At 39.4% G+C, this 23,728-nt stretch overlaps 3 protein-coding genes across 3 annotated transcripts; 1 reads left to right on the top strand and 2 right to left on the bottom strand.

The window, feature by feature from the left end:
• Window positions 1–180: 180 nt before the first annotated feature.
• Window positions 181–4,806, top strand: snpha (syntaphilin a). Its single transcript, XM_078254028.1, has 5 exons — window positions 181–258; window positions 2,082–2,192; window positions 2,306–2,437; window positions 2,548–2,697; window positions 2,816–4,806. Exons 2-5 carry the CDS (start codon window positions 2,149–2,151, stop codon window positions 4,083–4,085), a joined length of 1,596 nt encoding a protein of 531 aa, XP_078110154.1. The 5' UTR covers window positions 181–258; window positions 2,082–2,148; the 3' UTR covers window positions 4,086–4,806.
• A 1,133-nt stretch (window positions 4,807–5,939) lies between these two features.
• On the bottom strand, window positions 5,940–8,499 carry fkbp1aa (FKBP prolyl isomerase 1Aa). Its single transcript, XM_078255604.1, has 5 exons — window positions 8,391–8,499; window positions 8,252–8,299; window positions 7,576–7,688; window positions 7,040–7,214; window positions 5,940–6,850 (listed from the first exon to the last, which is right to left on the bottom strand). The coding sequence occupies exons 1-4, from the start codon at window positions 8,425–8,427 to the stop codon at window positions 7,083–7,085; spliced, it is 330 nt and encodes a 109-aa protein (XP_078111730.1). The 5' UTR covers window positions 8,428–8,499; the 3' UTR covers window positions 5,940–6,850; window positions 7,040–7,082.
• Window positions 8,500–9,247: 748 nt separating this feature from the next.
• On the bottom strand, window positions 9,248–23,089 carry mfsd2al2 (major facilitator superfamily domain containing 2a-like 2). Its single transcript, XM_078255601.1, has 14 exons — window positions 22,884–23,089; window positions 22,002–22,121; window positions 21,326–21,450; window positions 21,090–21,222; window positions 20,053–20,131; window positions 17,690–17,856; window positions 16,177–16,267; window positions 15,866–15,987; window positions 15,570–15,653; window positions 15,333–15,416; window positions 15,124–15,236; window positions 14,739–14,882; window positions 14,474–14,650; window positions 9,248–10,334 (listed from the first exon to the last, which is right to left on the bottom strand). The coding sequence occupies exons 1-14, from the start codon at window positions 22,986–22,988 to the stop codon at window positions 9,944–9,946; spliced, it is 1,935 nt and encodes a 644-aa protein (XP_078111727.1). The 5' UTR covers window positions 22,989–23,089; the 3' UTR covers window positions 9,248–9,943.
• Between the last annotated feature and the right edge of the window lie 639 nt (window positions 23,090–23,728).

The raw sequence follows: 23,728 nt of genomic DNA, 5'->3' as shown, positions 1-23,728 counted from the left end.
TCAGCAATCATTAATGTGCAGCGGAGTCCTGCCAAATCAAGCGTTATTATCGCCGAGCCCTACTGTCACTTTAAGAAGCACCGATGCAGCAGACGCAGTTGCCTCATTTCATCTCCGGGCTTCATGGCTGCAGGATGGACTCTCATCAGCATCAGCAACATCTTTTCTTCCTGTTGCCACCAGGGACTCTTCATCGACCATCAACTCTGGCGGGAACCGAGGGTTTTCTACGATGCGCAACTTCCACCTGCCGAAATGGTAGTGTTTGATATATCACTGTTAAAATAAGCTGTGTCAGTGTTATGAGTGTGTGCAGCTTCCACAGGCTTTTGTTTTGAGATTCAGAGTTATATCCCTGTTAAGTAGGCTAACCGTTTTAGGACACAGCTGGGACTCAGTCAGCTGTTTTTATCTGAAGCTGCTTTTTCTTTTATGGAAAGAAACTGCTGGAGTGTTAGATGTCCTGTTCAGGGATTTCTCTTTAGTCAGCTGGTTACGCAAACCAATGATGACACTTTTTGGGTGGGGGTTAAAGCCTCACAGCTGGCCTGCCTGCTTATCAAACACTGCTTAAAAAGGCAACCTTAGAAAAAAAAACTTGCGATTTAATACCATACTGAGTAGCCTATTCAATGACACATCTCCGCACCTTCTGATATGTATCCTGAAACATGGCATCATCAACCGACTATCTCATCTTCACGTCTAAATTCTGCTTTAAGTTCAGTTTCATCCACCTACTGTATGATGCTCGCCTCCACAGTAAACACTCATACTCACACTTACGTAAGATGATTGCGTATTTCTCACCAATAACGTTCTTGCCACTTGTTGCGCAGACAGAAGAGAGGGAGGTGAGATTTCCTGTTTCGTTGTCCTAGAATTTAAATATAGGACAAACATGAATTAATATGCGTCTGTTTCGCTTCGACTTCATTATTAGTAGATTATAAATCTGTTGTGTCTGCAGCCACTACAAAGACGTACCAACAGCAGGTATATGTCAGACCTAGGTTAGCAGGTTCGCTATAGAGCTGCATTAGGACAGGGACTTTTTAAGAAAGATGAGAACATTTTGTCCCCTTTTTTTTAGTTTTGCTTTAAAATAGAAGTGAGCTTTTCCATAACTGGAGTGGTGACAGAACTACCTGATAATGAGAGAAAACCACGACCTTCTACCATTGAGGTCACTGAGGTCATGTCCTCTGTGATTATTCTGTGAATGTTTGAGGGTTTTTATTAATCTAGCCTACTTTACATTCTACAATTCAAAACGTAAATGTAACTTCCCCCTTGCAGGATCAATACAAGTTTTTCTTCTTCTTCAAAAAGAAGTCATTTTATTCCTGGTTGAAACAGCATTTAGTCCTTCATGTTGGGGAAAATAAATTACAATGTAAAGTAATTGAACAATTAACAGAATCAATTAAATATGAAAGAGTCTAATAATTAAACATGGGGTGAGGGGGGGCTTGGACCCATGACTTCAGTATTGTTAAAATCCTTGCTACAACACTGCTAATATATATATTTTTTTTATATTTCTGAGACTTCTAGAGTTATGGGATCTAGAACAAAACAGCTCTAAATCATATATGCATACACCCCTGCCCTGTTAACAAAAAAGGACATTCTCTGTAGGCAGGAAATGGCCACACTCAGCATTTTGACTACCAGCCACGAATTGTCAGATTTGACAGCAGTTCATGTGAAGGCTTATCATGTTTATCTGCGGCTCTGCAGACAGGGAGGACACAGCTCAGAGAGAAGCAGCTGCACTGACTGTGAACTCACTGTTTCTTCTTTGTGTCAGCACAGAAAGAAGGCTTTATTTGCTGCTGCTGCTGCTGCTGGCCTAGACTATTTTTTTTAATAAGGGTTGGGGTTAGACTATTGTCACTGACTTCCAGTGAAGAAGCACATAATGCCCACACGCAGTATTCCACAAGTTGAAGAAAAAAAAAAAAAAAAGAACGTTTTTGGGATACATTTTCCTTCAGTTTTGTTTGTTTGGTGATTTAGATTATTATTATTAGCTGATTTGCCTCTAATGTGTTTTTGTAACGGTTCTTACGCTCCAGCTGTGAGGGCTCCTAGCGTCCCTATCTAGAGACACCAGTGGAAAGATTGGAGGTCCCTTGCACATCAATGTCTCTCACTCCGAGTCGAAAGCCCTCCTCAGGTCAGCGCAGGTACCGTTACGTCCTTCTCAAACACCTGTAGTTTCAGAATGATGACGGACATTTTTGATTTTGGGACTTCTCACTGTATTGTAAATAAGTTTAATGTTATCTCTACCTTCAAGGCGCTCAGTGGGCACTGGTGGCGGCAGCGTGCGATGTTCCCACAGTGATACATCCAGTATCCACACCTATCCCGGTCGGGTTAGGGCAGCGGAGGGCAGCCCCACAGCCCGGACGCATCCTAGTACACCCAGGTAAGATATTACTCATAAATATGTTAATATGCCTCCAGGGCCATGTTCAACAGCAGTTTGATTTACACAAGGGTTATTTGTTGCGAAAGAACTTACGTGTGTTGATTCAGGCGTCAGGCAAAGCACACAGCATGCAGTGACAACCATGGGATCAAGCCCCCGACCCCGGAGCAGTACCTTACCCCTCTGCAACAGAAGGAGGTTTGCATACGACATCTGCGAGCCAGACTGAGGGACAATGTGGAAAGACTACAACACAGGTGGGTTCTTTTTCTCCTTCGTTATCTTTTGAGGGGTGCTGTTCGAAAAAAAACATGTTGCTTTGTTTCTGTAAAAGAAAAAAACTCTGCTATTCACTTATCTTTTTTCCTTTATCAGAGACTGTGAAATAGATGAGTTGAGGAGCCAACTGTACAGGATGCAGGAAGACTGGATAGAGGAGGAATGTCACCGTGTGGAGGCCCAGTTAGCCCTGAAAGAGGCTCGCAAGGAGATCCAGCACCTTCAGGAGGTGGTTGAGACAGTGAGGTCCAACCTAAGTGTCCGTGAACAAGACCCCCATGACACACACAAGCCATACTCAGGGTTGCAGGGAGCTCGGCCGGGGGAGAGGTCTCGCTCCTGTGGCTGTTCCCCAGCCAGCACTTTGAGTCGCAGCACCACCCACACCCGACTGAGCAGCGAGGCTCTGCATTTGGAGCGCAGCTCGAATGCTCCCGAGTCAAGCAGAGAGTCTCGCCCAGCAGGACAAACCCACCTGCTCCTGGAGGCCGCCCTCCTATCAGAGCAGCTGCCCCCACAAACCCGCATCCGAGGCCCCCCAACTGTGCCACGCTCTTCCACCTACGAAAGGCTGTGCAGTGGGGGAGCGGTGTTGCCAATCTCACACTCCTGCCACAGTCTCAGTAGCAGCTGCAAGTGCAGTGGCCACACCTACCCCCCCCATCATCACTTGTTCCTGCATTTACCTCAGGAGGAGGCCCCAGTAACAGCTGCAATTGCAACTGCAACTGCAGCTGTCCCTGCTACCAAGCCTATCCCTACTCCTTCTCCTGCAGCAGAGAAGAAGCCAGAGGTGCGCTCCCAGGCCTGCAGCCCGACCATGACCTGGCTGTGTGAGGAAAGTGATGTCCAAGAGCTGAGTATCATTTCTTTAGCCACAGCAGACATCACCACTTCAGAACCACATCGGTTTCCATCGTCTTTACCTGCTGTGTTCCCTCCTGAGCATTCCTACAGCGTAGAGCCACTACCACCCGACAGACCAGAGGAGGTAACCAAGATGCCAGCAGAGCCCCACAGCTGCCAACCCCACCCTATAGCTCCACTCCCAGAGAGGCAGGACGCTGTAGTAGTGGAGATAGAAGAGGACCATGAGGATGAAACTGAAGGTACAAATGAAGATGGGTATTCCCCTCAGCTCTGCCACTGGAGCCGGTACTTCCTCGTAGATCTGTTGGCGTTGGCGATGCCCGTGGTGCCAACCATGGCGTGGCTGTGTCGAGGGGGGCCACAGGAAGTCATGCCGGTGTATCATATTGGCTCCCTGCTGAGAGGTTGCTGTGCTGTGGCCCTTCACTCTCTTCGCCGCCGGGGTGCAGGCAGAGGACGCAGGCCTATCAGCATGAATGGAACAACACCCATCTAAGACTTTCTGCTCTCTCTGACATTAAGATTACAACTCCCAACCTCTGCAGGCACAGCCACAGCAAGGCTGACTTTATTACACTTTGGTTATGCCGTGTGTTGGATATCTCCTCTTATAAGATTTCTAGGTTTTACATAATGCCCTTGTGATTTTGTGGTCATGCCTTGCCTTAGAAAACAAAGGATTAGTTGTCCATTATTTCATTACTCAAATACACTTACTGCTACTGCCTGCAGATTAAGTGGTTGTCTCTTTATTGGAATTTGCATGTAACCCACAGTTTGGTCGGGTTCTCTTGCTTGAATTAAAATCCCCTACCAGGATTTAGATGACATCCTCTGGGCAAAGATATTCACTTAACGTTATGAAAAGAAGCAGAAGAGAATTGTCTCAAGTTGAATGTTCCTCTATTTTTAATCATCACATTTTTAAAAATAAATTGTTAAAAGGGAAAGGCAGAGTCACATTAATGAAATATGAAATGAAAATGTTCCGCAAAAATCAGAAAAATAAATTACAGTCAGTACGTCTGACTTCTTCTGAAGTACTTAATAGATTTGAAGAGCACAGTGAGTGTAGGCAGCAAAGTTTTTTACACACATGAAAATATCGACTGTGGTTGAAAGCTGTTGGGACTTTTACCTTTTGAAAAGCATGTGCATTAAATCTAGTTCTCAGGTGCAGAACAGACAGGTTATTGATATTTTTGCCAATAAACAAATCGTGGGAGTTTAAAACTGTACAGACTCTTTTTCTTCCTTCTTTATTTACCCTCAACATTATTTTCTTTGCTTGCTAAAATCAGTTATGTATCAATGAACCTGAAAATAAAGAATAACAAAAATAAAGCCTAGAGGTGGGTGTGTGAGCAGGGCATTCATATGCACCTGACTTCCACTGCTCCGGTCCTGAAATGCATCATCTGGTCGTATATCTACGGTTACATATTTCTATAAAGCTTATAGGAAATAAGAGCATACAGTGGATTGTGATCCACTCAGCTGAATGAAGGACGTGGACGAGCAGTTTGGTTTACTGACTTCATGAAGAAATAACTTTTGAAATAGTACTTTTGTTTTTTGATACAGGGATATATTTTCTAGTTTTAAATGATCTTTGCACAGCTGCAAGTAAAGACACTTTGTGTCAGTGTAGGTTGTTTTCACAACTGTATTGCAGTTTATAATAATGTAGTGTATGTATCATAGTTGTGAATACTCATCTTACAAGCTGACTTTTTGTGTTTCAACAGAAATGGCTTGATTGTAAACTATGATGTAAAGTATGTGTGGTTACCGATTTCAGCCTTTTTATGCAACAAAATAAAAGAGCAATGTTTTAGCTTTCAGGGAACTTTCCAGTAAGGTTTTGCTGGTCGTTTAATCAATGATTAAGCTTAAGGCAGAAGAATAGCTGTCAAATTCAAACTTCAATGGAAAATAAAAACTAGAATGTATCTATGGTTGGAGCAGGCCATATTGTTTGAACTTCTATTTTAAATTTGTTAGACTTAGGTTCCAGTGCAACTACATTTCCTTCACGTTCTAAATTGCTCAATGTCACTTATCCTTCTCCATGTTAAACTAGACATCCCATCAGCTTGTACCGTACATGCAAAAGCAATGAAATGGCGATAACTGTACTTAAACTCCACAAGAAACAGAATATTGCAAAATACCCTGGGTATTTCCTCTCTTCTTGGAAAATAAAACATGCTTCAATCAGTTTGCCTTTATTAGTGTGTATGGACTGTAGTGTGCTGTAACACCATTAAATATTTGTAAATCAGTGAGTATATATATATACACACTAAGGTTAAACAGTGAGATACAATCACCCAAAGGAAAATAGCTGTTAGTGTTAAAATTACTCTTTTAATGTGTTTAGAGTAAGGAACAGACCTTTTACAACATCCACAGCTTGTTACACACAACTCCTTCAAACAAAGATAATCACAAACCCCAAGATGTGCCTACAAATCGTTGTGGGGGAGTTTACCATGCAAGTTTAGAAACATTTTAACCAAATATTTTTTTTCCCCTAAAACACCTTTTGCTTAGGAAAAAAAAAAAAAAACATTTTCCCCCAGATGTGTTACAAGCAGTCAACAAGACAAAAGATGTCCAGGCTTGAATGTTTCAGCAATAGTCATTTTACTCTTATAAATTAATAAAGAATTGATGCTGCAGTATAGACAAGGAAAATCCTACATCTGCAGGGACCTGTAGGCTGTTCATGGCAATAATGTGCTTGATTCATGAATCCCTGGTTACAATGTATTCCATACTTTTAATTTAACCCAATAACAAGTATCACAAAGGTAATTCATAGAAATATCATTGTGTCAAACTATTTATTGTTATTCAAGACATTTCATTACCTGCAATCAATACAATTGTAGTGTAAAGGCCACAGAGCCACAGGAATGAGATTCATTAAATACGTATGACACTTTATCTAAAACCTGGTCGTGATGGTATACACAATTTGAAATTTTTTAAGTCAAATAAAAAAACTTCACCATAAAAATACATAGCAGAATATGACAAAATACATGGGATGGGATGGCCTATAAATTATTATTGTATGGAACCTAAAGTATAGTATGGAGGATAACGTTTTAAAGCAAGTGACAAAACACAGTTTGTATCTAAATGGAAAGGAGAGGGAACTCGTGTAGATATACACATAGGTCCTATGCAGGGATCAAGAGCAGGAATCATCTGTTAACATTTTCCCTCCATGTTCCCAAGATAGGAGTCAACCTGCAGTGAAAAGAAAATGTGTGTTAGGGCTGTAGTTAAAAATGAGAGGGAAGAGGCGATTACAGGATATGGAGACTAAAGCTTGTTACGTGCATAACATTTAATCTGTGAACATCACTCTAAAGTACAAAGGCTGAATGTACAGGCACACTATTGGTAATATGTACTAATTATTTAAACAATTCTTACCCTGAACATTTGAGTGGAATTAAACAAAGTGAGTACACAAATTTCAGGCTTCCAGACTGATCAGCTCCACATCGAAGGTGAGAGTGGCGTTTGGTGGGATGATCCCTGGGTGCCCTTTGCTGCCATAGGCAAAGTCTGGTGAGCAAATCAGGTTTGCCCGCTGACCTACACTCATCTGTGAACATGGAAGAGGTACATGAAGAGCTCATTTGCAAAAACAGATACAAGCCATTCCTAAAATAAATACACCAACACCAGTTTGATTGATAGTCCCTTGTTGAGTGCACAATAAAAACATAAAAATAAAAGAAATCATGATTTATGCTATATATCAAAACAATGTTCATGTAGAGAATATGTGCAACTATGTACAGATAGCTACATTGCTGTTGCCATTAAATTAAGTAGTAGCCTACACACAACAAACACACACAGCAGTTACCATGTTTATATGAGTAGCTAACTGTATGATAAAGCGTATATGATGTTATAGATGTATATAGTGAGCTACTGAGAGTTAAAAACAAGCTCCTCACCTGGGCTACTCCTTCTTCCCAACCACGAATAACCTCCTGGTGTCCAATCTTGAATTTAAACGGCTTTCCTCGGGACCTCGACGAATCAAACACTTTCCCATCTGCCAGTGTGCCTGATAAAAACCATATATAGAGATTATCACTGGATAATCAGCTCGGATTGTTGCTAAATCCCACGTTATTCTCATAACGGTAATTGAGAGCTTAGAGCTAACGTTAGCCGACTAGCATCATAGGGCCAGGTTAGCTTACGTTAGGGGGCTGACAGCAGTTGATGTACCGTTAGCTCGACTGGTGTTACGTCCTTCTAAATGCCACGAATAATAACAAAACAAGTCCGTTGAAATTATTTTATATTATTATGTTCGACTTTAGCATCACCTTAGCTAAAGTTAACCGAACAGACAAAAAATCAATTTGTTAAACATGGTATTGGACGTTAGCTGCAATGCTAGCCAGCACAATCAGCAATATGCAACCAGTTAACATTAGTTAGCTGAAACAAATTGTTTCTACTTGGTCCCCAATTTTACGCAAACAACGGGCTTTCACGCCGCGAACAGCTCGCTTTAGCGGTCTGCATGTAACGTCAGTTAACGTTAGCTACAAAATAAATAGCGTCCAGATATTTCAGCTCCATCAGTAGCCTCGGCACTAGTCCAGCCTCCACACTCACCGACATAGTGCACCACGACGCGCTGCCCCTTCTTTGGAAATGTCCGTCCTGAAAATAAGAGAAAACGTGTGTAATAATGAATCGTACACTCTGTGAACATATTAGTATTACGCCGTTAAACAAGGTCGATTATTCCCACCATCGCCCGGAGTTATTGTCTCAATTTCTACTCCCATGTTGGCTCTTCGATTCCTTCCTCTTGACCACCCTACAATACGAGCGGAAGCAGGACGCAGGGGCGGCCTGTTGACGAACGAGCGGGTGGGCATCATGGATGTATAAAAAAACAAAAAAAACAGAACATAGATGGGGAGGGACGACGACGCACTAATTAACAATCAAGCCATTATTATCAATATATATATATATATATATATATATATATATATATATATATATATATATATACACATACACCATATATATATATATATATATATATATATATATATATATATACATATATATACACATATACACTATATATATATATATATATATATATATATATATATATATATATATATATATATATATATATATAGAGGATAGCTCCAACAGAATTTCATTGTACTGCATACAATGACAATAAAGATCTATCTATCTATCTATCTATCTATCTATCTATACCTAAGCAAGCAGCGTTTCATAAAGTGTGACACTGCAACAAAAATCTAACTAAAACAAATTAATTGACTAGATTTTCAACCTTGGAAAGGTCTTCATACCAGATACCACATTTCTATGACCTACAACTACATAGCTTAATCATTCCACCATGTTTTTGCACTTTGATAAATGCATGTATGTATGATCATCCAATCCAATGTAGAACGTATTTTCATGGATGTTGTCTGAAGGTAGTGCGAGCATGTAATCTAATGTACTGTATCATGTCTATGCTGTATGTATTGGGTATTGTTTTGGGACACTATTTTTGAACTGTGAGATCTTCATGTTTGATGACAGCTAATAAAAAAAGTACCAATGAATAACTACTGACAAAAGTTATTTATTCAAACAGGTGCAGAAATGTTGTAGAGGAGTGTGAATTTAAAAATAGAACATTTACAAGCATAGTGTTAAAATTACAACTTTCAAGCATGTGTTCCAAACTTTGACTACAAGCATCGGCTACTTACAATTAAGAAGCTTACTTCCAAAAAGTCACAAATCATAGGGACAGCAAAAGCCTCCTCTCTAAAATAAACAACATTTTAGACAACATTGTTAAAAAAAACTAATCAAAATCAAGCAGAACAATTGAAAGAGGAAGACTGTCAAGACATATGTGATGTAATTTACAAAAGGAAGTATTCAGGAAAATTATTGACAAGACCTTTTATGACTGCAAGAATACAGTCAAAATCAGTATTTTCTTCACCATATTCACTTGAGTGTTAAAAAATATGTTCCTAAATCCGGTATTCCACTGTATGTGACTATTTAAAGAAATAGTTCAACATTTTGGGAAATAATTTGCTTTCATATTGAGCATTAGATGAAAAGATTGATACCCCTGTCATGTCCGTACACTGAATATGAAGCTAGAGGAAGCAGGCAGTTAGCTTAGCTTAGCATCAATACTGACAGTAGGAGGACACAGCTAGTTAACTGACTGCAGCTTCATATTTAGGTAAGAAAGTAAAGCATTTCTCCCAAGATGTCAAACTATCGCTTTAAGGTATCTGGCTATACCCATGACATTTTGGATCTCACATGTGACCTGCGAGAGAAAGGCCCAGGATCATTCTCAGAAAAAAATCTGCCCGGTTTATCTTCTCCTGAGTGCTGTTGTGAGCTGAGTCTCTGTTTATGACGCTGAGGATTTACATTTGACTGGATGACTGATTTCGGCCTGCTGTATTCTCCAGAAGGGCTCTTTGATACATTTGAACGGACAGATGCCTTGACTGAGCATGTTTTATCATGACTGTAACAACCTGGTGAGGAAGTTGACTTGTACGATGTGTTGGTCTTTGTGTTAGAATGTAAAGTTGATGTCGCACCAGCATTGGACTGCTGCAGAACTGTTGGCTGCTCTGCGTTTTCTCTTGGGTCTGATGATGATGTAGCTTCTGGGCTGGATGAAGAATTAAAAGAAAAAAGAAATAAAAAACTATAATGTCATAGAATCTAAACTTGTATTTGTTACTATGAATTTATTTTAGCTGACAGTAATCTGATAAATATATGTAGTTATTATTATAAGGATGATGTGTTGCAAGGAGTTTTTTCAGAGATATATGAATTTCAATGAGATCTATATTATTAATCATGAAAAAGTCCAAACAGTCTTATGCAAAATTACAAAACTAGCTTGTTACTTAATTAGACTGTTATTATTCTGCAGGCTATTTCAGAGGTTTTCAGCTGCTTTAGGCATAAAACTTTTTAGGTTTATTTATTTATTCATAGAGCACAACCATTATTTTATTTTTTATTAATATTTTTGACATACAGTACAACCTATGTCACCATCACAACTAACAAGACATCTATATCATCCACTGTCCCGTTTTAAGAATACAGAAAGAAGAAAAGAAAAAAAGAAAAAAAAACAACATCATGTGCCTTACATTACATTACATTATTCTACCGTCAAACACTATATTGGATTGGATCAGAACCGGTGCCTTATATTCAGACAGACAACCCCTCTATTGCCATCAGGAAGGAGCCCCAGACTTGATTAAAGATATCCTCTCTCCCCATTACTCTGTAAGTGAATTATTCTACATCCTGTTGTAGTAGCCAGACGTATCCATAATCTCTGTCTTCTGGTCAGAGTGTTATTGTCTGGCAGCAGACCCAGAATACACAGAGCTGGGGTCTTGGTGAGTTGTAATCCGAATAACTCATTCAAGAGGGTAACAACCTTATCCCACAAATGTGCATTTTTTTCCCATGAATACAACATGTGTACCAGAGTACTCACTTCCTTCTCACACCTCCAACACATGTTACTGTCCAAGTTTTAGTTTGGCCATTTTACTGGGGGTCCAGTGGTTTTTGTTAAGTAATTTGTACTGAATAAGCTGAGATTGTGCTTCACGAGAACAGTTAAGCCAGGACGCAACCAACTTCATCCATCTATCAGCTGAGATCTGTTCGCCCACGTCTTTCTCCCAGCACAGTCTCAACCCCTCCATGTGGAGTGGACGAGCCTCCCTGAAAATCTCATAAAATTTAGAGGCTCCACATTTTTTATATTTAGTTACCTGGACTAACTCCTGAATCCTGGTCAAGGGGTCAGGGTTCTTCCCCCGAGTAGCTTTAATGCAGTGACCAATTTGTAGGAATTTCCAAAAGTCCTCTTGTGTAAGGTTATATTCTTGCTTAATTTCATCAAATGACCTCAATCCATTTTCGCTAAGCAAGTCACAAAGCAAGTTTATTCCAGCTTTTGCCCATTTCTCCCACATAATAGATTTTTTGCCAATTCATATTTTTTTGTTATACCAAATAGAAGATTTAGGGGTAAGATGCGGGCTACATTTTACATGTTGATGAGCACTCATCCAGGTTTCCTGTACAAAGGTCAAAACTGGGTCCTTAAAGGGTACCGGTCTTCCCATCTGAGTAAGAAACGCCTCAAGGGAGGTTGGAGCCACCAGTTCCTCTTCTATTTTAACCCAGAAAGGCACCTGCTCCCGCAAATTATTTATCTTAGCTAACTGGGAGAGTGAAAAGGCATAATGGTACCACTCTATTTTAGACAATGATAAGTCTCCACTTTCTTTGGCCGCATATAATTTTGATCGGTTAAAGCTTGGTTTTTTGCCTGTCCATATAAAACTCTACAAGACAGTATTGTATAGTTTCAAGAGGCTAGGGGGAAAACTTAATGGAAGCATATACAGAATATATTGGACTTTAGGGGAGATGATCATCTTGACCAAGTTAATCCTACCTAACAAAGATATATTCAATTTAGCCCAGTTTTGTAAGAGAGGCTGAATAGCCTGAATAACCGGAGAAATGTTAGATTGCATTATTTTGTCCAATCCTGGTGTCAATTTGATCCCTAAATAGGTCAGGCCTGCTGGCATCCACTTGTACTGCCATGATTCCCTAATGTCCAGAGGACATATTTTAGAGATAGGCATGGCCTCTGACTCAGCCCAGTTAATTGTGTAGCCAGAGATTTCTGAAAATGCGTCAATAATGGAAGAGATCCTGGATACTGCTATGTTTGGGTTACCTGTAATCAAAAGAACGTCATCAGCCTACAAAAAAAGCTTATATACTTCATGGCCCATTTGAACCCCTTTGATGTCTTTACTTTCCCGCAATGCAATTGCCAGTGGTTCCAGAAATAAGGCAAATATCAGCGGCGACAGGGGTGAACCCTGTCTGGTGCCTCGAGTAAGTTTGAATGGAGGTGACATCACACCATTAGTAACAACTGTAGCCATCGGCTCTGTATATATTAGCTGAAAACTTTTTAGGTTAAAAACTTTGGACAGAGCAAAGCTTGAGAGTTTCTGATCTTTATTCTATGCTAAGATAACTGGCTGGCTGCAACTTCAGTTAGCATGCAGATATGAGAGCGGTATTAATCTTCTCATCTAACTCTCAGCTTGAAAGTAAAAGAGCATATTACCCCAAATTACTACTATTTCTTTAATAGCCCATTGACTTGTAGCACAGTAGCAATGCTAACATGTGCAAACAAAAGAGTGATTCAAAGGATGGAAAATAGCTTCACAATAATGGGGCTGCTATTTGTTTTCTGCACCTCTGACTATGAACTTTTTCAACGTTTTGGCCACTTGGGAACAGCTGCAACAAGTTGAACACTGACATATGCCTTTTAAGTTGATATGGTGAACTTGTTGGAAAACAGTTGCTTATTTACATATTCAGCATATTCATTATGGAGCAACATTATCTTCCATTTAGAGCAGGAGTCTTCATCGTTTTTTAAGCCAAGGACCCCTTAACTGAAAGAGAGACGGAGCAGGGACCCCCTGCTACATATATTGTATAAAATGAAGTTGCATATTAAACTGGGCCTACAATAACTTGTGGGTGGCCTAAAGCCTTTATACATACCTTTTTAGTGCATAGAATACTAAGCTATTAAAATAGCCTAATAATTGTTGGCATGATTTTATAATTCATGTTTTAATGTAATACATACATGTGGCACAGTGAATCCTTAGGATTAACTGTATCTGTGGATCTTAGTGACTATCTTACTTATGGGCCAGTAAGCCTATCATCAGTGTTTTTTTAATCACACTTTAAAAAAATAAACAATAATTTGGCGGCCCACCTGCAGTAACTCTGAGGACCCCCAAGGGTCCCGGACCCCCTGTTGAAGATCTCTGATTTATAGTTGTGTTTGTGTCAGATATTTCTTTTCTTTAAGCTCTATTTTTGGTCTCAACCAACCCCTGAGGGATCTGTCTCTTTCGTCCCTAAATGCTCCACTATGTTCATCAGCTAGCGTCTAACTGTGTCAGTCTGAAGTTAGGTGCTGAGTAGGTATAGTGTACAGTGGGGTTTCATAGTTTTTTGCTGAAAACAGCTAATTGCTAGAAAAGAAAACGATACAATGGGAGCAGTGAGAGAGAAGCAAAACAGTTAAGCTGTGGCCCAGGCAGCTTAATGAACTGAAACTCACTACTTCTCAGCATTCATATAGACTATCTATTCATATATACTGCGTTATAACTGATCACTGGATCCACATCACTATCTTGACCACAATTTAATTTGCACTAACTGTATTCTGACTCTTTACTACATCTCAGCAATGTTATAGAATGTCTATTCATGTATATTATGTTATCACCATACCACTTTCGCATATCCATCGACTTACTTACACCTCACTTTGCGCCGGCTTTGAACTGCCTACTTAATCTGTACCTTTTCAGCCTATTGTATTATGTTTTCTTGTACTATATTGAATGTGAAACTGTATGTTGTCTTGTACGCTTATGATTTTCTTGGCCAGGTTGCCGTTGCAAATGAGAACCTGTTCTCAACGGCCTACCTGGTTAAATAAATAAAAAAGCTACGTAAAGCCGAGAGGAACTGCAGATTCTGGTGATTATTGATCAAGGGATCTCTTACAAATTGCCACATTGTTTTCACATTATCATTTGATCCGTTGTCATTACAATTTTAAATCCTTTTTAAAGATGACATGTCAGGAACAATTTGTGACATCATCTTTTGAGAGGATAATTCACCCAAACAGCCACTTACTGTACTGTGGTCAGCTGTTCCTGGAGCTGAAAACATTGCCTCTCATTGATCGGATAGGAGCGAAAAAAGACCATGCCTATCAGCAGAAGTGCGATGGGGACTGGTGAGAACAGCACAATCAGAGCTGTCGCCACTCCGTCACCATGGTTACATGCACCCGGTCTGTAGCCCACAAACCTGCAGACGAGGAGAAAACTAAATGTGACCGATCAACAGATGTACACACACATAACACATACAGTGAGTGAACAGAAAATTGACTCACTGTAATGTCATGGTTGAGATGCCAACAGACAAGCCTCCCGCCAGCTTACTGCAGAAGGCATAACAGGAGAAAAACAGGGGCTCCAGGTCTTTGCAGGAGGGATGTCTCACAGCAAAGTCGTCCACCACATCTGGGAGCATAGACCTGTAGCAGATACAGAACAAGCAGACACATCTCACATCAAAGCCACATGTCAATTTAAATGAGGTGAACTGACCAGTCAACAAAACAGATCACTTGCCAGAATATGTATCACTGGCCAGGGTTAGGGAGAGGCGATGTGAATGATTCATGTGCAACACATTCAGTTCTGATACTGATTAGATCTGACAGGCGGTCTTGGAAAGGTTTGAGAACTGTGTGTCCTCGATGGGAGCTGACTCACCAGGGTAGCAAGAATATGGTTGCCACGCTGAATCCCATCAGAACGCACATAATCATGAAGACTGGGAGGTTACTGGGAACACAGGCAATTATAATCACTGCTGGGATGAAGAGCTGAGAGAGACATACACATTCCTCACAGGTAAGAAGGAGAATAAAGGTGTGGAAAATTAGTCTTATCATTCAGATCATTGTATTATTATATCTTACTGATAGTCCGAAGAAAACTGTGGCCTTTTTTCCTATTATCAGAAGAACTGTTTGCCACAGAGGGACTGCTACTGAGGCAGACACCTGTGGAAATATTGAGATGGTTTCATTTTAAATTTAAAATGTGTCTTGCCTTTTAATCATTCACTTTGTAGAATCCTTAGAAGGCTATTGAAATGTTGCATTTATCAATAACTTGGTAGGCAGAGTGTGTGATTGTAGAGAGTTGCAGTTTACCAGTAAAACCAGTAGGAGGTGCTGGAACTGGGCTCCCAGCCCAGCTGCATGGCTGCAGAAAAGTGCAAAATTACCCAAGGACATCTGAGATTAAAGAGATACGGGACAAAAAGTAAAAATGAATTATGCTTTGATAACCCTTAAATGCATGCATGACTTTTAAAGCACAAAACATTTTTTTTTTAAAACATTCAAAGATGATTATACAAGGATTATTAGCTTATGAATCTATCTGCACTTCATCAGAGCTAAGGTTTATAGGAATGCAACACAGCCACTATGAGCTCAAACTGTACCTGAAATGCAAGTACACTAAAGACAAAGCCAAGCACCAGTTGTTGGTAGGGGATGTGACAGATCAGCATCTTTAGAGAGGTCAGATAGGGCGGCCGTACTTTGTCATCAGAGCAGAGAGGGGCTGAAAATAAAAACAAAAATTAAATGTTGAGGAAGTGGAAGGAAAAACCAGAAATAATATAGACACAATGCACACAGCTTGCTCTCATTTTCTTCATATTGTAATGGAACACAGTCAGTAGTCAAACAATAAAAATATGTTTCATACATTATTTGAGCATTGACCACTGGCTCCTTCTGATTGACTCACCCCGCTGTTCCTTCACCCCGAGGAAGAGAACCAGGCTGCAAAGGAAAAACAAGGCACCCATGACCAGAGCTGAGGTCAGGAAAGCCTTTTTCTGGGAGGGGGGGAAATAGACACATTAAACAGTTAAAAACAAATAAAGCACAATATTATGCTGCCAACAAACACATCCGTAGAGGCATACAAACACACGTAAACAGTCCTTCCTACTTAACGCGTGTATTCTGTTAATATTTTTGGGATAACTTTGCCTTTAGATGTTGAGCCATTAATGTGACTCGGTTTCTATAACAAAATCAACTTACCAGTACTTGTTTTTTGTACAAATTAAAACTAGTCTGGATCAACAGAAGTGCACTCACAGGATAAGGCCTGACATCCGGTGCAATGTCCCTCACCTTCCGCTCTCTCTGTGTGTTGCCGTTCGGTTTGGGAAACAGCAACGCACTTTGAGCTAGCAAGCTACACACTGAAAATGGCAAGTTTTGAAGAAAATTTGGACTGTGCATCAAGGCAGGCCTGCTTGGTTCATCCGGGGAATGATTGTAAAGATTTACAAAGAATATGTTTATGGCATTTATTCTCTAACTGGGACTTTTGGGACCAATTGGTGGGGATTGTGGTGGACAAAGTAAATACGGCAATACACTGGTAGGAGAAAATTATGTTTAACCATGTGTCCAGCTCATTTAAATAGCTCACGTTACTGTATTGTATTAACTTCATTTAATATTGTATGTGGTGTTTTCTTTTGCGGGGTGCAGATGTTCCACCAAAACAAGTTCTTTCCTGAGACCATTTTGCAGATACATCGCCGCTGCGTCCAGAGCTTAGCGCCACCCAAGACGATTGTGATTGGTTTAAAGAAATGCAAACAACCCAGAGCTTTTTTCTCTTTTATCCTAGAATGTACAGTATGTATGGTGTAGTCTCGAATTGCAAAACGTAAATAGGTCTGGCAATGCAAGACTAAAATTAAACAAACAACATAATGTGTTAATTAGTGAGTTTTAGAGGTGCTAATGTTACGAGGCAGATTTAGTTACCTACGGACAGAGCCAGGCTAGATAGTTACTAGTTAATTTGATGCTAGGCTAAGCTAACCGTTTCCTGGCTCCAGCTTTATATTCAATTGACATTTATGAGAGCGTCATCTTCTTATCTAAATCTTGGCAAGAAAGTGAGTAATTCCAATCTATTTCTTAGCCTGATATAATTCAACTTTATTACTCTCCTGATGTTAGTTTAAAATGAACCGTAATGGTTTGTTTTTGCAAATACACTTTAGGGTTATCTAACTTCTTTAAATCTGATCTATTCCTCCTCAACACTGAGAGAACACACACACACACACACACACACACACACCTATGTTGGACTAAGAACAGTAAATTACAGGGTAACCAGATACCCCTGGGACTCTGTGAGTACAATGCCAAAGCAATGCTGCTGGGCTGCTTAAGAAATGTGAGTGTAATGCCAGAGTGACCACTTTTCATTTTCACATTATATCTACCGTATCCTGTAGTGGCACAGATTGTGGTGAAGATGTGCTTTGAGCTGTTGTTTCATTAGCCTGGTCCAGATGTTGACAGGCCTCTTGTTTTTCTGTGTTGTACACAGCTATAACTTGACCCTGCATTATAGAAGCCAACAGCATGGCCATCATCTTCACACTCATTCCTGCCAAATAAGGACAGAGAAGGAGATAAGAAGTGCAGTAGTGGAAGAAGTATTCAGAGTCAGATCATTTACTTAAGTAAAAGAAGTAATACCACACTGAAAATACTCCACTACAAGTAAGTCTTGCATTCAAAACCGTACCCAAGTAAAAGTATATATCTATAAAATTGACTTATTGAGTATTAAAGTAAATACTTTATTTTATTATTTTTTTATTTCAATGTGAGACAATACAGGGAACCACAAGTGATACAAGACATAGTCAGACAGTCACATAAAGAAGAAGAAAAAAAATGATATATAAAAAAGAATATATATATATATAAACATTGAGCATATTTCTTAGTACATGTGATAATCTCTCCAATGGCAAGATGGACATACATTTTTCATACCACATTGTAATATCAGGAGGCTCTTCGTCTAACCATTTATGTAGTATTGTGAGGCGTGCAGCATAAAAAGCAACTCTAAGAATGTACCTGTTAAGGCTGGGCGATATAGAGAAAATCAAATATCACAATATTTTTGACCAAATACCTCAATATCGATACCACAATGATATTGTAGGGTTGACTATTGGTGCTTTCACAAAATATTTACACAATGAGATTTTTGATAAATAATCATCAGTAATGTGGATATAATGACTAATAAATAAGTGGGTAAAGGCAAATAATAGAACAGCTAGAACAGTCTGCTAAGTTAAAAAAATGACATCACTTTACTGTAATGCAGCCTTTAAAACCAGGAAAAGACAACACTTATGCCATATTACGATATTACGATATCCAAAATCTAAGACGATATCTAGTCTCATAACACGATATTGATATAATATCGATATATTGCCCAGCTCTAGTACCTGTACCTACACTCACAATTGGTATCCAATCCCAGTACAAAATGGTATTGATTTAGTGGAATATCATACCTAAAAATGTTCTTAATCTCGTTTTGGACCGATGGTTGGCCAGAAACTTGAGATTTTTTTGGACATGACCACATTAGATGTCCATAAGTGCCACAGCTATTTTTACATTTCACACATAATGATGAGCACATAGGGTCATATTTACATCAAATAGCAGGGCTAACATGCAGTCTGTGGATAATCTTATATTGAGTCTCATAGGATTTATTAGAACATGTCATTTTCTTTGCATTCAACAAGATCCTTCTCCACATCCCCTCATCCAGTTGGGATCCAAAATCTTCACCCCAGAAAGTTTTACTATAGATCGTAGGGATGTTGACAAACATTTGAGAGTAAATATAACTTAAAACGTTCTTCTTTAAAGAAGAAGTCTTTAATAGTATCTTTTCAAGCGGATTCGTATTCAAGCCACTCATATATGTTGGTATAGAATGGATATAGCTCCTGAGCTGTAAATAACGGAAACATTGTGTTTGAGGGAGTTCGAATTCAGTTCTGAGTTGAGAGAAAGATTTTAAAATCCCATCTGAGAAGAGATCTTGTATTTGAAAGATACCAGCATCGTTCAAGGTTTTAAAACCCACATCAAAACAAGACAATTCAAAGTCAGGATTGCAAACAATAGGCGCCAGAGCAGAGAGTTGATTTTTAATCCCAAAGTGTCTACGTACTTAATTCCATGTTTTAAGGGTATTTCTAACAATACAATTATCTTTCATTCCCTGTAGTGAGATTGCATTATTTATAAAGGGCATATCTGACAGAACCGGTTCACATCCAATATTTTCCAAATCCAGAAATGTGGAGTTAGCATCATTATTTAACCATTCAGTAATATATCTTATTTGTGAGGCCCAGTGATAATACATTATATTTGGCAATGCTAACCCCCCTCTGTCCCTTGGTAACTGCAGTTTCTCCAATTTAAATCTTGGATGTATTTAAAGTAAATACTTTAAATACTGTTGGGTAGTTTAATCTACAACAATGCATCACATTTTAAGTAGGTAGTACTGGAAGGGAAGGATATGAAAATTGTAATCTGTAGTGGAGTAAAAAGAACAATATTTGCCTCTGGGATGTAGTGGAGTAGAAGTAGAAAGTTGCATAAAAGGTAAATACAAATACAGTACTTAAGTAAACGCACTTAGTTCCAACAGTGAAGAAGTGTGATGATTAATCAGAGGGAAGTCCTAGTCTAAATGTTGTTCAACCTGGGAATAAGAGTCTGAGGTGATTGTGAGTATTTGTACTCTTACTGTAGGCTGTGGCAGAGTCTCTGTCTCTGTGATCTCCCCCCAGGAACATGTTGAGTGAGAGGTAAGGAACGTTGTAGCACTGTCAATGGAAGACAGGGGGAAACATGACACACAGCACAGGAGTAGTGTGAAACTCAGTAGCCATGGTGACACAGCTTGGAGCAAAATGGCAGCAGCAACAGACATGAGACCAGTAGGAAATTCTGTCACCATGGTGACATGAGAAAGACGAACAGGGCAAAAGTATACTGAGGTACAAGATGGTGGATAGATGATTAAGAAATGGGTAAAAGCGGTGTTGAAAGAAGTACTCAAAACCTTCACTTAACTAAGAATACCAATACAACAATGTGAAAAAAATACTCCATTCCAAATGTACTTAAAGTATCACAAGTAATACTCTATTTGTCACTAATAGATTGTTACTGATGCATCAATGTGTAAGTAGAGTTTTACTGCTGTAGCTGCTCAAGGTGTAGCTAGTTTGAACTACTTTATGTACATTACGTCAGTTGAGCCCAGTGGTTCCCAACCTAGGGGTCGGGCCCCTCCAAAGGGTCACTTCATAAATCCGAAGGGTTGTGAGATGATTAAGGGAGGAAAGATGAAAAACTAAATTGTGATTTACAAATATGTGTTCATTGTATGGGCTTTTCTCTAATCTTTGAATTGTGTGTGAAATATTTGGGGCCTCGAAAACAGTTATTGAAATGAAATGATCTGAGAAGTTCAGAGGGGAAATCATCCCTTGGTGAAACTGCTAACATCTCTTTCACTTCTGAAATCTTTGGACAAGAGTCAAGTACTTCACAAGCTTTCTGTAATGTAAATTTGAAAAGAAACTAAAAACTGCAGCTGTCAGATAAATGTAGTGAGTTAAAAATACAATATTTCCCTCTGAAAATGTATGTAGTGAAATGCAGAAGTGAAATAGAGTATACAATGGAAGTATTCAAGGAAAGTACAAGTACTTAGTTTCTTTCCACCACATAACAGATGGGGTAAAGGAGCGCAAACTGCCTACAACACTGACTTACACTCATGAGGGTCTCGAACAGGCAGGCTGCTGTGAGAAACCACAGCACACTGAGACCCTGAGACGTTGATTCTTGTGGCACGAACCACAGCAGCAGATAGAACAGGATACCAAATGGAGTGGAGAGAATCATCCTGCGGGATAAACATAGTTGGCGCTGTTGAATACAGCACCAGAGGATGCATCGTAGCTTAATTCAATATGAAGCGTGTTAAACGTGCTGCTCAACCAACCAACCATGGAGTGAGTTTGCCGATGGGGGTCCAGTTACTGCAGCTCACCAGATATCCAACCAGAGGGTCGGTCACAGCATCCCAGGCCCGACTCACAAAGAGAATCATGGAGACATAGGAGGCCTCCATCTGTGAAACGGCAAGATACTTTATTGTGAAGCACAGAGGATCATTTTTGTAAGCCCCTGTTTGTGAGAACAGCTTGAACTTGAAGAGCTTCTTCCCCTTAAGCAGTCAGACTGTTGAACAACAAAACATGCTCCACATTTTTCACACTGAACTGAAATGCACTCCTGCACTTTGTTTCTGCTGCTAAAGTTGTTATTTTCTACCTTATTACCACACCGTGACCCTAACTTGTACCAATCAGTACTCTGTTACAGGTCTACTTACGCCCCGTCTTCTGTTGTCTGTTGTCTGTCCTGTCCCTGGTCTGTCTTAAAGGCTCTCCTTTAAGTAGTAATTGTACTTTATGTGTAGTCTGTAATGTGTGTGCACTAAATGTAGCCTGTCTCAAATGTTTATCGTATAATGTCGTTTTTATATAATGTCATTTTTATATATTTTAAATGGTAACACCACTTGATCCATGGTGAAATGTTGTTTCGTTTCACTTTATACAGTGTATATGGTTGAAATGACAATAAAACCCACTTGACTTGACTTGACTTGACTCGTACCTGCACAACATCCAGAAGAAAAATCTGCAGGGAAACATTTATAGCTGCTGTGGTAATCTGATATGGGACCTCACCCACAGCATAACACACCTTCCTGGCCAGAGGAATCCCCCCCGACCCCTGTGAAGAGCAGAGAGAAGAGCAGACAGGAAGGTAGAGGGAAATATTTATGTTGTCTATTGAAAAATCTGTTCATATTTAGCTGATATTTAGTTTTCCTCCATTGATTTGATGCCCTTCTGCCAGCTGTTCTGTTCACATACTTTTCACACAGCTATCACGGTGAAAGCATGGGTTGCAGAATATTTCAAATTCCGATTTTTAAATAAGATTTATTCAGCTCACGATACTCCCAATGAAGAGAAATCCATTTCTTTTGTTTCGGCTCATTTATAGAGCAAATATGAAGCAGTAAACAGACTAAATATTTATTTATTTCTATTTTCAGTTTTGTTTCTCCACTCAATGACTCCGGGTTTGAACTTACGATTGATGTTGGATAAGAAGGTTGCTTTCCATTTTGACAGAGGAGTATTTTGTTTTTAGACACCAGTGTGTGATTTTGACAATTGTATGAAGAGTTTTGAGAGGGGAGAGAGAAAATCTCTTGGAGCATGCATTTTCTGTTTTTCAAATGGAAACAATGGAAAAATGTTAGGTTTTGTTTCGCTTACTCTCAAAATTGCACTTTTCATCACCATCACCTCTATTCCACATCTGAGAGAGAAATACATGATATAATAAGTTTAAATGAGATGTTACAAATGACTACGCAAATAATCTACTTTGAAAAGATGAATATTTCCCTGTTCTGTTTTGAATATGAATGCAAAAGCAGGAAAAAGTACAGTATAAGACAAATGTTTAATTTGTAAAACTTACCCTCTGCTGACCTTCGCTGCATGAGTCTCTCTCTGCAGTCTGCTTTAATAACTGACTCTTTAAAGTCTGTACTTGATTTGTAAAATTCTTAAGACAACTCATCATTTCAAGTCAGTCAGAATAATGCCACATGCAGACCGCCAGTTACAATCCTGCACTGTGTGTATTAGACCACAATAGCTCTCTCCACGCACACACTATGGGATTCAAGTCCCACTTGTTTGACAATGAACTCTGGTTGGTTGAAAGGCACTGTGTCCAGCCCACCTGCCCGTAGTTACAGTAAGAATGAAGTGGCTCAACAACAAAGATTATTATGTAGCCTTGACAAAATGTGATTCATGAGTGAGTCATTTTACTGTTTTCGTTTAAACATTTTAAGAGAGTTTGGCTGCAGGCAGGTCTGTTTAAAATTCCAGATATGAACTCTAAAGATAAGTTAAGATGAAAAGACTTCCTACTGGTTCTACATGCAGCTGTATGTAGATACATACCCCTCCTTGATGTTCATGAATGCAACAATTTGAATATATTTCTAAGAATTTGACAAAGTGCAAAAATTACACAAAAAGCTATTTGAATTTAAAATGTTAAAAAGGTGTTATATTTTCCTCAACAGCAGTTCCTACTATAGTTCTTCTGATAATTGGGAAAAGGCCACAGGCTTGTTGAACTATCAGTAAGAAATCAGATATTCCTGCACTGATAGTGAGTAAGGACTGCTCTGACCTCTTGTGGAACAGCACTGAAACTTTCCTCCATCAAGTGAATACTGTCCATCCTGCTCTTCCTCTACCTGACAATTTCATGATCAGAAAAATGAGGAAGAGTTTCAAAGAATTTTC

Source organism: Sander vitreus, chromosome 7 (genome assembly GCF_031162955.1).
Source record: "Sander vitreus isolate 19-12246 chromosome 7, sanVit1, whole genome shotgun sequence".
Taxonomy (NCBI): Eukaryota; Metazoa; Chordata; class Actinopteri; order Perciformes; family Percidae; genus Sander; species Sander vitreus.
Note: the sequence above shows the minus strand (reverse complement) of the source record. Positions and strands in the feature narration are given on the sequence as shown.

What these genes read in the sequence shown, in the direction of transcription:
- fkbp1aa (XM_078255604.1), bottom strand. Translation starts at nt 8,427, where the DNA reads ATGGGAGTAGAAATTGAGACAATAACTCCGGGCGATG. An exon ending in GACAATAACTCCGGGCGATG is followed by an intron (nt 8,300 to 8,390) that starts GTGGGAATAATC and finishes TCTTATTTTCAG; the next exon opens with GACGGACATTTCCAAAGAAG. An exon ending in GGGAAGAAGGAGTAGCCCAG is followed by an intron (nt 7,215 to 7,575) that starts GTGAGGAGCTTG and finishes CCATGTTCACAG; the next exon opens with ATGAGTGTAGGTCAGCGGGC.
- snpha (XM_078254028.1), top strand. Translation starts at nt 2,149, where the DNA reads ATGTCTCTCACTCCGAGTCGAAAGCCCTCCTCAGGTCAGCGCAG. An exon ending in CCCTCCTCAGGTCAGCGCAG is followed by an intron (nt 2,193 to 2,305) that starts GTACCGTTACGT and finishes TCTACCTTCAAG; the next exon opens with GCGCTCAGTGGGCACTGGTG. An exon ending in ACGCATCCTAGTACACCCAG is followed by an intron (nt 2,438 to 2,547) that starts GTAAGATATTAC and finishes GTGTTGATTCAG; the next exon opens with GCGTCAGGCAAAGCACACAG.
- mfsd2al2 (XM_078255601.1), bottom strand. Translation starts at nt 22,988, where the DNA reads ATGATGAGTTGTCTTAAGAATTTTACAAATCAAGTACAGACTTTAAAG. An exon ending in CTGTGCCACTACAGGATACG is followed by an intron (nt 16,268 to 17,689) that starts GTAGATATAATG and finishes CCCCCCTCCCAG; the next exon opens with AAAAAGGCTTTCCTGACCTC. An exon ending in GAACAGCTGACCACAGTACA is followed by an intron (nt 10,335 to 14,473) that starts GTAAGTGGCTGT and finishes TTCTTCATCCAG; the next exon opens with CCCAGAAGCTACATCATCAT.